Source organism: Bombina bombina, chromosome 10 (assembly GCF_027579735.1).
Source record: "Bombina bombina isolate aBomBom1 chromosome 10, aBomBom1.pri, whole genome shotgun sequence".
Classification (NCBI taxonomy): domain Eukaryota; kingdom Metazoa; phylum Chordata; class Amphibia; order Anura; family Bombinatoridae; genus Bombina; species Bombina bombina.
Window position 1 is genome coordinate 68,817,115 of NC_069508.1, and position 15,138 is coordinate 68,832,252.

A 15,138-nucleotide genomic window follows, 5' to 3' on the forward strand; every position below is an offset into this window, starting at 1 on the left:
GATTAGGGGTTAAAAAAAAAATAATCGAGTGGCGGCGATGTGGGGGGACCTCGGTTTAGGGGTACATAGGTAGTTTATGGGTGTTAGTGTACTTTAGGGTACAGTAGTTAAGAGCTTCATAAACCGGCGTTAGCCCAGAAAGCTCTTAACTACTGACTTTTTTCTGCGGCTGGAGTTTTGTCGTTAGAGTTCTAACGCTCACTTCAGAAACGACTCTAAATACCGGAGTTAGAAAGATCCCATTGAAAAGATAGGATACGCAATTGACGTAAGGGGATCTGCGGTATGGAAAAGTCGCGGCTGAAAAGTGAGCCTTAGACCCTATTTTCAGTGACTCCAAATACCGGCGGTAGCCTAAAACCAGCGTTAGGAGCCTCTAACGCTGGTTTTCACGGCTACCGCCAAACTCCAAATCTAGGTCTAAGTTTGTAGGCATGAGGTAAGCGCGAACCAACTGAAAAAAGTCAGTTAAAGGGACATGAAATCCAGTTTTGTTTTCTTTTATGTCTGAGGTAGAGCAATCAATTTTAACCCATTCCCGCTGTTAGGTCGTTCCATGCTTTCCTAATTGCGCTGGGCTTTAGTTCCCTTAGGACGGCATAGAACATCCTAATAAAATAAATGTGAAACAAAATTTGAACTCAAAATTCATTCAATAGTGGAAGGATATATCCGTTCCTTAGAGGCAATGATCTTCAACGTATTCCTCGAAAAAAGAAGAGAAGATATAGTGTAACTGTCAAACAGCTGTGAACACTTGAAATAAGGACAAATGGTTACTCACATTTGATGGAGCTAATGCAAGCTCTATGGTATGCGCACACATACTTTTATACTGGTAGGCAAACAGTATCATACAAAGGCAATAGTGTAAAAGATCATTTATTTAAAAATATAAAAACCGTCACAAATGCTTCGTGTACACCAATATTTAAGGGTTATATAGACCAATACACAACTTTGTATAGTCCGAAGTTAACCATGGATCCGGATGAATGGCAGAAGCCAAACCATTCACTAACCGCAGCTCTGTACCGGTAAGGTATCACTCCACCCCTGGCGTCACTGGCACGTTTTGACGTGTGAGAGCTAAAAGTTCAGTTCCGATGTACGTTTCACTGTACTGCTTGCAGCTTTGTTTTTTTCTTTTATGTTTGAGGTAAAGCAATCAATTTTAACCCATTCCCGCTGTTAGGACGTTCCATGCCGTCCTAATTGCGCTGGTCTTTAGTGTCCTTAGAACGGCATAGAACATCCTAGCCGCTTTCTAAATGGGATCGCAGGCTGGAGGGTGTGCCTAGCATCGTAGGCACCCCCTTGCCCCAATATCATCATTGAAATCACGCAATCGCATGAATAATCATGTAATTTCAATTTTTCTTATTTGTTTACATCAGAACTTTGTTCTGATGTAGACAGATAAGTCCAGGCGCTAAGGGGTTAAACAACTTTCCAATTTATTAAAAGACAAAACATTAGCACATGCTTTTTAAAAAATGGGGAAGTCCCAAATGTTTACCATCCCGTCCTGTACATTAAAACCCGGGAGCTAGTTCAATAGTTCACTATAAGCTCCAAGTATATTCGGCTATTTACACTTAACTTGGACTTAATGGAGACACGCGACATGAAAGGGCACAGTCCCAGACAGTAACGTACCTCTGCAGCGATGATTGCCTCAAATTTAGGAGATTAAAAGATGTCTTCTATCCAAGCAGATGAAGCCGGGTAAGAAGCCCCTCATTCTGTTCTGGTTCCTCCGCATTCTTTGGAGCCACTCTCCTCGGGGGGGGGGGGGCAGGCGCTCCTCCAATCCAACTCAGGGGTAAGTTTTATCCACGTAATTCAGGGGAGGTTCTCTCCTTGGCAATTGCGGTTTAGGCACTCAATAGTATATTGGTTAAAGTGTCCAAAATGCGAGTCTCTGTACTCAGGCTGGCAGCAGCACTGTATGGGCTATAAAGCAGTGCTTCTCTGCCGCACAATAAGCAAGAAACTAACAAAAGCAGCTCCAGGCTTTCCAATTTACTTCAATTTACTTCTATTATCTAATTTCCTTCATTATTTTGATATCCTTTGTTGAAAAGCATACCTAGGTAGGCTCCGAAGCAGCAGTGCCCTTTTGGGAGGTAGTTGCTGATTGGTTGGAACAAATATTCCTCTTGTCTTTGGCTCGCCCAACGTGTGCAGTTAGTTTCCATTAGTGCGCTCCTGATCTTTAAACAAAGGATACCAAAATAATGAAGCAAATTTGATAAAAGTAAATTGGAAAGTTATTTTGTAACAGTTCGTACCTTTTCCCCCTTTATAATGCCTTAAAAGGAGGTTATCCTGTAATCCAAATTCAAGGTACTTACCTCTAATAGTATATAAGTAGAATTTGTCTCATATCTTAAGAAAGAATTTTAGTACTATATATATATATATAATTAAAGGCCAAGTGTGTTTGTCCGAAGCTGTCATGTGCAGTAGAGACTGCGTGCAAGGACAAACACACCTGGCCTTAGAGTCCCTACCTGAACAGCCGATGCGGGCAAAAGTGGCCGTGGGTGAGGGAGAGAGGTGAGGGGGGAGAGAACAAAATAATTGGTAAAGAGCAAGAGAGGGGGGAGAGAGAGAAAAATAGAGGGGAAAGAGCAAGAGAGGGGGGGAGAGAGAGAAAAATAGAGGGGAAAGAGCAAGAGAGATGGGAATGAGCAAAATAGAGGGAAGAGAGAGAAAGCAAAAGAGAGGGGGGAGAGAGCAAAAGAGAGGGATGGAGAGATAAAGCAAAAGAGAGGGGGGAGAGAGAGATCGCAAAAGAGAGGGGGGAGAGAGTGCACAAAAGAGAGGGGGGAGCGAGAGAGCGCAAAAGAGAGGAGGAGACAGAGCAAAAGAGAGGGATGGTAAGAGAGACAGAGCAAAAGAGAGGGGGGAGAGAGAGAGCGCACAAAAGAGAGGGGGAGAGAGAGAGCGCAAAAGAGGGAGAGAGAGCGCAAAAGAGAGGGAGAGAGAGCGCAAAAGAGAGGGGGGGAGAGAGAGAGCAAAATAGAGGGGGGAGAGAGAGAGCGCCAAAGAGAGGGGGGGAGAGAGAGAGAGCGCAAAAGAGAGGAGGAGAGAGAGGGCAAACGAGTGGGGGGGACAGAGCAAAAGAGAGGGAGCAAAAAGAGAGGGGAAAGAGCAAAAGAGAAGGGGGGAGAGAGCAAAAGAAAGGGGGGATAGAGAGAGCCAAAGAGAGGGGGTAGAGAGAGCCAAAGAGAGGGGGAGGGAGCAAAAGAGAGGGGGGAGACAGGGAGCAAAAAGAGAGGGGAAAGAGCAAAAGGGAGGGGGGATAGAGAGAGCCAAAGAGAGGGGTTAGAGAGAGCCAAAGAGAGGGGGAGGGAGCAAAAGAGAGGGGGAGAGAGAGTGCAAAAGAGAGGGGGGGAGAGAGGGAGCAAAAAGAGAGGGGAGAGAGAGCCAAAGAGAGGGGGGGATAAAGAGCAAATGAGAGGTAGAGCGAGAGAGAGCACAAAAGAGGGGGAGAGAGAGAGAGCAAAATAGAGGGGGAGGGAGAGAGTGCAAGGGGTGGGACCGCTGTACTGCAAAAAATGGCCCGTGTGAATGTGCTTTAGGTCTAGTATATATATAAAAGCGTGAGAGAAAAAATCTAAAACATAATGTATTTTATTCTACAAATACGCAGTATTATATCATTAACCCCTTAACGACCAACGACGTATGGGGTACGTCCTGCAAAAAAATGCAGTTAATGACCAAGGACGTACCCCGTACGTCGTTGGTCTTTGAAAGCAATGGAAGCGATCCTGATCATTTCCAACTGCTTTCATGTTATAGCAGTGATGCCTCGATATTGAGGCATCCTGCTATAACATTTTTTAGCCGTCCGATGCAGAGAGAGCCACCCTGTGGCCCTCTCTGCATCGGCCATCAATGGCCATGTTCGTTGGTGGGTGGGAGCTGATCCAGGGAGGCGGGTTGGCGGCCATCGGTGGGAAGGGGGGCGGGATCGAAGTGCGCGCGGTTGGTGCGCGTGCGTGGGGGTGGGAAACCTACACTATGGAACATATCTGCGGGTACTTGGTGGGAGAGAGGGTGGGAACATTAAACATTTTAACGATCTGGGAGGGTGGGAGGTTGGGGGTTGAGGGGGGGCAGCTACACCTACAGAAAATAGTATTTTTAAAAAAATAAAATAAAGAATTTGATAAAAAAACATATTTGATTTCAAACTGGGTACTGGCAGACAGCTGCCAGTACCCCAATATGGCGCATAATAAGGCAGAGAGGGGGGTTAGAGAGCTGTTTGGGGGGGGATCAGGGAGGTTGGGGGCTAAGGGGGGATCCTACAGAGCAGAATTATTATTGTTTTTTTTTTTTTAAATCCCCAAAAAACTCTTATTTTAGTACTGGCAGACTTACTGCCAGTACTTAAGATGGCGGGGACAATTGTGGGGTGGGGGAGGAAAGAGAGCTGTTTGGGAGGGATCAGGGGGTGTGATGTGTCATGTGGGAGGTTGATACCTACACTAAAGCTAAAATGAACCCTACAAGCTCCCTAATTTTAACCCCTTCAATGCTGGGCATTATACACGTGTGGTGCGCAACGGCATTTAGCTGCCTTCTAATTACCAAAAAGCAAAGCCAAAGCCATATATGTCTGCTATTTCTGAACAACAGGGGATCTCAGAGAAGCTTTTACAACCATTTGTGCCATAATTGCACAAGCTGTTTGTAAATAATTTCAGTGAGAAACCTAAAATTGGTGAAAAATGTAACGCTTTTTTTTTTATTTGTTCGCATTTGGCGGTGAAATGGTGGCATGAAATATACCAAAAATGGACCTAGATCAATACTTTGGGTTGTCTACTACATTATACTAAAGCTAAAATTAACCCTACAAGCTCCCTAATTAACCCCTTCAATGCTGGGCATAATACACGTGTGGTGCGCAGTGGCATTTAGCGGCCTTCCTAAATACCAAAAAGCAATGCCAAAGCCATATTTGTCTGCTATTTCTGAACAAAGGGGATCCCAGAGAAGCATTTACAACCATTTATGCCATAATTGCACAAGTTGTTTGTAATAATTTCAGTGAGAAACCTAAAGTTTGTGAAACAATTTGTGATAAAGTGAACAATTTTTTTTATTTGATCGCATTTGGTAGTGAAATGGTTGCATGAAATATACTAAAATGGGCCTAGATCAATACTTTGGGATTGTCTTCTAAAAAAAATATATACATGTCAATGGATATTCAGGTATTCCTGAAAGATATCAGTGTCCCAATGTAACTAGCGCTAATTTTGAAAAAAAGTGGTTTGGAATAGCAAAGTGCTACTTGTATTTATGGCCCTATAATTTGCAAAAAAAGCAAAGAACGTGTAAACATTGGGTATTCTAAACTCAGGACAAAATTTAGAAACTATTTAGCATAGGTGTTTTTTGGTGGTTGTAGATGTGTAACAGATTTTGGGGTTCAAAGTTAGAAAAAGTGTGTTTTTTTCCATTTTTTCCTCATATTTTATAATATTTTTAATAGTAAATTATAAGATATGATGAAAATAATGGTATCTTAGAAAGTCCATTAATGGCGAGAAAAACGGTATATAATATGTGTGGGTACAGTAAATGAGTAAGAGGAAAATTACAGCTAAACACAAACACTTGCAGAAATGTAAAAATAGCCCTGGTCCCAAACGGACAGAAAATGGAAAAGTGCTGTGGTCCTTAAGGGGTTAACATAAAAATTTATTGTACAAAATAAATGGAATGAAAAATCTAAAAATATGAATCTAGAGTTACAATATTTAGTGAATGGTTGCATATAAATAAATATACCATTCTTTCATGATTTAGATGGAGAATACAATTTTAAAACAACATTTCCAGTTTACTTCTATTATCAAATGTTCTTCGTTTTCTTGTTATCCTTTTGTTGAAAAAGGAGGAAGGTAAGCTCAGGAGTGAGCACGTGTCTACAGTACTATATGGCAGCAGTTTTGTAAGAATGCTATACATTAGCAAGAGCACTAGATGGCAGCACTAATTTCCTGTCACGTAAGTGCTCCAGACATGTGTACGCTACCTATCTAGATCTCTTCAATAAAGAATAACATGAGAACAAAGCAAATTTAATAAATAAGTAAATTGGAAACTTTTTTTTTAAATTGTATTCTCTGAGTTATGAAAATAAAAATTTGGGTTTCATGCCCCTTTAATGTAAACCATAATAAAACATTAAATTGAAATAAATTGTTGTATTTATTAAAGGGACATTAACGAGTTTGAGATAGTAATATAAAATAAATCGTATATATAAAATAAACTTCTGCAATATACTTTCATTATTTATATTGTCCCCTTTTCTGTAATTGCATTCTGAAATTGTGAGTTTTTCAGTTAGTGTTAGAAATGGAAGTGCAGAACGCTGTTATATTCCACACAGCCATTGGCTGCACACTCTAGTGACCTATTTATAACTCTCCCTAATTGGCCACAGAAGGTAACCTAAGTTACAACATGGCAGCTCCATTGTTTTATAGACACTAAAACTTTACACTTATTTTGTCACTGTTTAAACAGCTAATGAAACTTTAAAAAAATACATCTACATTTTGTTTCTCAGACTAATCTTTTCTTTGAACGCATCTTTCTGTCTAGCATTTATTTAGTGTTTAATGTCCCTTTAAGAAATCAGTCAAGCATTTCCTCTTTCATTTGGAATAACTACCTTTTATGATAAACTTTCTAATAGCTAAATTATATAGCATTATGAACATGAATAAGTTACGTGCCTGTAACGGTTTTAAAATTGTATGCTGCATCTGAATCAATATGGGGTTTCATGTCCTTTTATTTAGCACTCATAGACTATGGGCGGGGAAAAATGGAAGTGTCTGATGCTTATAAAAACATTACTTAATTAAAGGATGTAGATCATTAATTTATTTGAAGAAAGAAACCTCAACATTTTCAAGGCAATATTATATTACTAAAGGGCAGTGACATTCACCATTAGGGTCTTTTTTGGCAGGCATAATGTCATTTTAGAAGCTTAAAAGTGATACCAAACCCAACATTTTTCTTTTATGAATCAGATAGAGCATGCAATTTTTAAACACTTTCCAATTTACATCTGTTATATAATTTTCTTCATTGCCTTGATAATGAAAAAGCATATCTTAGTATTTTCAGATGAAGCGGCGAGCTAGCTGCTGATTGGTAGCTGCACGTATTGTCTCATTGGCTCAGCTTATGTGTTCAGACCAACTCCCAGTTGTTCAATTGCTGCTTCTTCAACAAACGATATTAAGAAAATAAAGCAAATTTGATAATAAAAATAATTTGGAAAGTTGAAATTACATGCATGCTCTAAATTATGTCCCTTTACGTGATAGACATTATATTTCTTTACTACAATTTACTGGTTAATGGGTTAATGACTAACTCCCTTCCAGTAGTGTAGTGCCAAATAAACAAATGTATTTATTATTTGGAGATACCGCTTAAAGGGACACTAAACCTAAAAAATTTTATTTGTGATTCAGATAGAGCATGAAATTTTAAAGCAACTTTCCAATTTACTCCTATTATCAATTTTTCTTTATTCTCTTGGTATCTTTATTTGAAATGCAGAATGTAAGTTTAGATGCCGGCCCATTTTTAGTGAACAACCTGGGTTGTCCTTGCTGATTGGTGGATAATTTCATCACCAATAAAAAAAATGCTGTCCAGAGTCCTGAACCAAAAAAAAGCTTAGATGCCTTCTTTTTCAAATAAAGATATAAGAGAACGAGAAAAATTGATAATAGGAGTAAATTAGAAAGATGCTTAAAATTGCATGCTCTATCTGAATCATGAAAGAAAAATTTGGGTTCATTGTCCCTTTAACTGAAAAAGAATATAAATATCAATTATCTTTTTTTACTTTATTGTGATACTCTGCAGTTGCATAATATTCTGATTTGACAGTTAGAAAGAAAACATTGCTGATGACTTTAGCAGAATTGTGTAATGTTGTCATATCCAGTAACTATTCCTTGACAAATCAGTCTACTTGATGAAGATCCAGAGAATCAGATGTTGAAAAGGAATATGAGAAAACCTATAAAAAATACCAGGGTCTGCTTGTTAAGCAAGAACAACTTTTACGTGGTAAGTTCTTCTTTTCTGCTCTAACAGAGTTGATTAATGTTACTTAAAGGGACAGTTTAGACCCAATACCTATTCTTTATTACTTATTGTTACCTACCAGAGAAGCATCTTGCAACGGATTCCACATCTATAAGCTTGTAAGAAATACATGAAACATTTAAATAATCATCATTTGTTAGCAGCTGAAAATGGCCGCCAAGCTCCGCCCCACAGCTTTCTTCTTGTCCCGTTAGCTGTTTTCTTGTATAACAGTTTAGTAGGTCACATTTAATATTTTTCAGTTCGCTTTTTCAAATTGCTCATGCACAAATCAGCATGTGCGAGTAGGAAAACGTATTTAAGAGTCAATTGTGATTGGAGAAACTTAGCATAAACAGAAAAGAGCAACAGCAGTAAAAGTAGCGCTGCTAGCTAACGAAACCACTTTACAGATTGCGCAATCTAGTTCTTGTCCTTCATCTGCAGCGCCATCTACAGGACAGCACATGTAGTTAGGCTATAATTACAGACTTCGGTGCTGCTTTGTAAGGATTTTAGGGTCATGTGTTTTTAGTCAAAAGATGTCTATAACCTCTTCTCTTCCCGTCACGGCCTGTTAGTAAAAGGGGAATTGGGGCAGAGGTGAATAGGCTGTGAATGTGTTGCATCTTCCCTGCTGTGCTACAAAACATTGCTTATTACACTGCTAAAGCACCCTTCTGCACATACTGCTTATTCCATGATCAAAGCTAACACCAGCTTTGCCCAATGCAATATTGCAACTTGTTTTTAATCAGTTAAAGGGATAGTCTAGTCAAAATTAAACTTTTATGATTCATATAGAGCAGGCAATTTTAAGCAACTTTCTAGTTTACTCCTATTATCAAATTTTCTTTGTTATCTTGGTATCTTTATTTAAAATATCTGGAATTTAATTTTTGGTTCAGCACCTGGGTAGCGCTTGCTGATTGGATGGCTACATTTAGATGCCAATCGGAAAGCGATACCCAGGTGCGGAACTAAAAATGAGCCAGCTCCTAAGCTTACATTTTTAGCTTTTATAAATAAAGATACCAAGAGAATGAAGAAAAATTGATAATAGGCGTAAATTAGAAAGTTGCTTAAAATTGCCTGCTGTATCTGAATCATGAAAGAAAAAAAAATGTGGGTTTAGTGTCCCTTTAAATGTTTCATGTACTTCTTACAAGCTTATAGATTTGGGAACAGTTGCAGGATGCTTCTCTGCTATGTAACAATAAGTAATCAAAATGATGTATTTGGTCTAAATTGTCCCTTTAACTGAAATCAAACCAGGCTGGTTTCTGTATATATGAAAGATTGAATTACTATACATAGACTATCTTTCTCTCTGTATTTTTGTTTCTTTCTTTTTTCATTTAGTACTGCTATAGGTGATAGATCTGCTTTCTGCTCTTCAACTAATAGCTTATAAGAATAACACATTAGAATGTTTGATGCAGCCATCATGCTGCGCACACTTTTCAGCTACGCGTTTTGCATCAGCTCCTAACAGGGCAAACCTTTTAGTGACGTCAGAGATGAGTGGATCATGCAGCAAAAGGAATATTACATCTGAAGCGTTAATACTTTCTCTCTTACATTTATTTTCTTCATTTTCAGTTTCTTTATATTCAAACAATAACTAATTTAATCTTAGATTAATTAGTTGTTTTGTTTTAATAAGTCTTCCTATTTTCCTCCATGCTCACTGTATTTAAAAAGAAGGGTGTGAGAATATATTGCTAAGCAAATTTATTGTCAGGAGAATCCTCTTAAGAAATTCAAAATATATTTATTACACTTTATACATTAACGAGACAAGAAACAAAAATGATTTTTTGATGATTCGGACAAAGCAATTTTAAACATTTCAGTTTAGTTCTATTATTAGTTTTGTTGTTATATTTTTGGTTTGTTAAAGGAGCAGCAATGCAGTACTGGGAGCTAGCTGAACACATAAGCTAAACCAGGGACTAGGCATATATATGCAACCACCATTTAGCAGCTAGCTCCCAGTAGTGCATTGCTTTTCTTGAGCCAACCTAGGTGTGCTTTTCAATAAAGGAGACCAAGAGAACCAAACAAATAGTTTAAAATGACATGCCCTTAATCATGAACGTTTAATTTTTTACTTTATTGTCCATTTAAGTTTTAAGGTGGATTTCCTGGCATAATTGTGTGATACTATTTTCATAAAGCCTACAGAAACCAACTTTTTCCCTCTTGTATCCGTAGGTGAAGAGGCCATTCTTTTCTCATAAACTACTTTTGTAACTGTAGGGTTAATTAAGAGTACTACTTGGGTTAGCTTGAGAACTCAAAGGGGCTATTCCTTAGAGGAAAGGAAACAGAACTCTTAGCGCAACTGCGTCAGATCTGCAAAACAAATGCCCACATTTTGCAGTACTTTTAATTCTTGTGAATGTTCCTTTAAGACTGGCATTATATCACATCAGGAAATTACCTGAATTAGGAGTTTCCGCAATTAAACTTATAATTAGTGGATACAATATTCCAAGATTCCCTTCACAGACACCAAAATCATTCTGTCCATATTTAGTTTGTCATATAAACACTGCTGTAAAGGTATATACCAAATATTTTTTATTTATCAACATGTAAGTGCAAGAAGTCTACTGGCTCAAATCCATTCAGTCTTCTATACTTGTAGATTGAGAGATTTGTAAATTGTCCTTGTGACTTCTAAAACTATAGTTCTAAAAGACAAAGACAATATAATCTCACTTAGAAGAGAAAGCAATAATCATATATTAGTAAAAAATTCTAGCTAAACCCATGTTCTTCAGATGTTGAACTTTAGTACAGGAGACGTTGGTCACTGAGCATTTATTTTTATAAACTTCCAGATCTTAGCCGCCTTTTCCCGCCCGCAAAAACCGTTGTCACCAGTTTTTAGTCCGGTATTGCAATCACATATACGGCGCCGCATATAAATGCGGCGAGTATATTTAACCCATGTCCTGCTAATTTCCATCTAAATGGGAGGAGAGTCCACGGCTTCATTCATTACTATTGGGAATTAAGAACCTGGCCACCAGGAGGAGGCAAAGACACCCCAGCCAAAGGCTTAAATACCTCCCCCACTTCCCTCATTCCCCAGTCATTCTTTGCTTTTCGTCACAGGAGGATGGCAGAGGAGTGCCAGAGTTTCGGAGTAGTCTCTTATGGAGGGTAGTACTCTTCGCAGTGGGACTGGAGTTTTAAGTAGTCCTGTCAGTCTCTCAGTGAGGGCCTGGGCGAAAGTTAAAGTCCGGAGATGCAGGAAGTTTCCTTCTGCTAAACCATCCCGACTCAGATTAACAGCTCCTCAAGCAATCAGCGTTGTCGAACTTTGCTTCGCTGCCTGCTTTCTTCTCTCAAGTCCATGGCTGAGGCGATGCTACTTTTCGTCACACTTGAAAGGCCGTATTCCTGTTCCACGACGTAGATTCTGGTAAGATCGTTTCATTTTTTTATTGATGATGATAACATAGAAGTCAGGGTTACAGTGTGGCGCCTTTTTATCTTTATAGAATCAAGGGTTAATATTCCTGGATGGGGAATTATTGAACAGGGGGGGTTTATACATAATATTGTTTATTGTGTCATTGCTGAGTTATGTGCGAGATGAGGCTCTGGCAATGTGCGGAACTTTCAGGTGACTTGCGGGAATCTTGCGCGGCCATTTTTGGCGCATTTTCCCTTGTCCAGGGGCAGTCCTGCCAGGCATTCCACGTGACAGGGTGTGTTTATCCTTCTCTGTGGATCTGTGGCGCAGGAGACATAGCGGTTTCTGTAGTCCGGGTCCTAGGAGATGGTGAATGTCCCGGCTATTGGTGGTATCAGGTGCCTTTTTGTAAATTAAGCTAGTCTTCCCATAAACGCAAGCGATGGAGGATCCAGGACCCGATTCCTAAACATGACAAGGTGTACTAGGACAGGGTGGTGCCTCAGACTTTCCTGGTCCCTGTTAAGATGGCAAATCATATTAAGAATGAATGGGAGCGTTTAGGGTCACCTTTTTCCCCTTCTTCAAGGTGGATGGGGCTATCTCTACGCTCGCAAAGCGGACGACTATTCCCCTAGAGCAAAGCTTTCCAAACTTTTCATGTTGGTGACACACTTTTTAGACTTACATCATTTTGTGACACAGTAATTCAGTTGTTCAAGCAAACAGGAGGTTAAACTAACTTGTTTTAAGCTATACGGACACATAAATTATATAATAATGGTATGTAATAGTATGTACAGTATGTGCAAGAATTTTTAAAAAAGTTTAATAACACCAATAGCTACTTACTATTTTAATGGGATGTATGAGGTTGATGGGATGAACGCAGGTTTCTGAATATTTAGTGTTATATTAGATAAAGACACTCGCATTTCATCATCAAGCATTTTTAAGCTTCCACTTCCTATCTATATACCAAGAGCAGGAGCAGCAATGCACTACTGGGAGCTAGCTGAAATAAAACCCAAAACACTTTGCTTCAGCTCGGCATTTAAGATGCCGCCCTCAGAGCTCTGCGAGTCCAACTGACTTCTGCCTGCACTGCAAACACACTGCTGTCCCACTCACTGACTACACATGCAGTCACAAGCCGATTGAGGAGACTACACGTGCAGTCACAAGCCGATTGAGGAGACTACATGTGCAGTCAGGAGCCAATGTGCCGCCATTGGGAATAGTTTAATTTCCCACTGAGCTGCGCCAACAGGTTAAGATGATCTGTGACCCACTACTCTATGTCCATGAAGATATTTCTTGCGGAGCGGCAGCGCAGGAAGCTTGCGTCCACCTGTCTTGCCCTTCATCAATCCTCCACAAGCCCGTCGGTGGCTTAATGTATGGAGGTGATAGGTCTCATGGTGTCAAGCATAGATGTCATCCCATTTGCCAGGTTCCATCTCAGACCTCTATAATTGTGCATGTTGAGACAGTGAAATGCGGCGATCATTCAGATCTTTCACGGCTGATATCCATGGATGCTCCGACTTGGAACTCCCTCTCTTGGTGGACCCGTCCAGAGCATCTGTCCGTGGGGACATCCTTCTTGAGACAGTCCTGGGTGATTGTGACCACGTACGCCAGTCTGTCGGGATGGGAAACTGTTTGGGGTGTCAAGATGGCACATGGAAAGTGGTCCAGGGAGGAGTCTCTCCTTCAACATCCTAGAACTACAAGCAATTTACAATGCTCTGAAGGCGTGGCCTTCTCTGGGGTTAGTCAGTTTCATCAGATTCCAGACCGACAACATTACCTCAGTGGCTTACATCAACCATCAAGGGGGTACGAGGAACTCCCTCGCGATGAGGGAGGCGTCTCGGATTCTGGAATGGGCAGAGTTCCACGACTGCTCGCTCTCAGCGATTCACATACCAGTTGTGCACAACTGGGAAGCGGACTTTCTCAGCAGACAATCTTTCTATCCGGGGGAATGGTCTCTTCACCCCGATTTGTCACAAATGGGGAACGCCGGACATAGATCTCATGGCGTCCAGACTCAATTACAAGCTACCTCGATACGGGTCGAGGTCTAGGGATCCCCAGGCAGAGCTGATAGATGCCCTAGTGGTTCCTTGGGGATTCAGCCTAGCTTACATTTTTCCACCGCTTCCACTTCTACCTCGAGTAGTGGCACGCATCAAACAGGAGCGGTCCTCGGCCATTCTGATTGCTTCTTCGTGGCCGCGGAAGACGTGGTTTGTGTATCTGGTGGGGATATCATCGCCTCTGCCGTGGAGGTTACCCTGTTGCAGGGATCTGCTGTAACAGGGTCCTTTTCAACCTCAAAATCTAGATTCTCTGAGGCTGACTGCGTGGAGATTAAATGCCTAGTCTTAGCCAAGAGAGGCTTTTCGGAAAGTGTGCTTGATACTCTAATTCAGGCAAGGAAGCCAGTCACTCGTCGCATCTACCATAAGCTGTGGAGAATTTACTTGTCCTGGTGTGAGAAGCATGGATATCCTTGGCATAAGGTGAAGGTATCCAGGATTCTGGCCTTTCTACAGGATGGTTTTGAGAAGGGTCTTGCCGCTAGTTCCCTAAAGGGACAGATTTCGGCTTCATCAGTTTTGTTGCATAGGAGACTCGCTAAGCTTCCTGATATTCAATCTTTTGTTCAGGCTCTGTCTAGAATCAGGCTTGTCTTTAGACCGTCGGCTCCGCCTTGGAGCTTAAACTTAGTCCTTAGGGTTTTGCAGAGGATTCTGTTTGAACCTTTGCATTCCATTGACATTAAGATTCTGTCCTGGAAGGTTCTCTTCCTGTTGGCTATTGCATCGGTACGCAAAGTATCTGATCTAGCTGCCTTGCAATGTGATCCTCCTTATCTGGTGTTTCATGCAGTTAAGGCTGTACTTCGCACTGGGTTGGGGTTTCTCCCCAAGGTGGTGTCTAACCGTAACATCAATCAGGAAATAGTGGTTCCTTCCTTGCGTCCTAACCCCCCCTTTTTCAAAGGAGAGGTTACTTCATAACCTGGATGTGGTTCATACCTTGAAGTTCTATCTTTAGACTAAAAAGGATTTCAGACAGTCTACATCTCTTTTTGTGGTGTTTTCTGAGAAGCACAAGGGGCATAGGGCCTCTGCTACTTCCTTGTCTTTTTGGTTGAGGAGCTTGATTCGCTTGGCTTATGAGACAGCGGGACATAGGCCTTCTCAGAGGATCACGGCTCATTCAACTAGGGCTATGGCTTCATGTTGGGCCTTTAAGAATAGGCCTCTATGGAGCAAATTTGTAAGGCAGCTACCTGGTCCTCCTTACACACTTTTACAAAGTTTTACAAATTTGACGTTTTTGCTTCGCCGGAAGCTGTTTTTGGGAGACAGGTTTTGCAGGCTGTGGTTCCCTCAGATTAGGGTCCGCCTTTTACCCTCCTGGTTTCATTCAGTGTCCTCTAGAGCTTGTTCCCAATAGTAATGAATGAAGCCGTGGACTCTCCTCCCCTTTAGATGGAAAACATAAATTATTCTTACCTGATAATTTCATTTCCATCGTGG

At 40.8% G+C, this 15,138-nt stretch overlaps 1 protein-coding gene across 1 annotated transcript in view; it reads left to right on the forward strand.

The window, feature by feature from the left end:
- Window positions 1-15,138, forward strand: part of KIFAP3 (kinesin associated protein 3) — a 479,627-nt gene that overhangs the window by 89,720 nt on the left and 374,769 nt on the right. Inside the window, 2 exon segments of the mRNA XM_053693102.1 lie at window positions 8,036-8,062; window positions 8,065-8,133. Coding sequence (XP_053549077.1) covers window positions 8,036-8,062; window positions 8,065-8,133 — 96 coding nt within the window.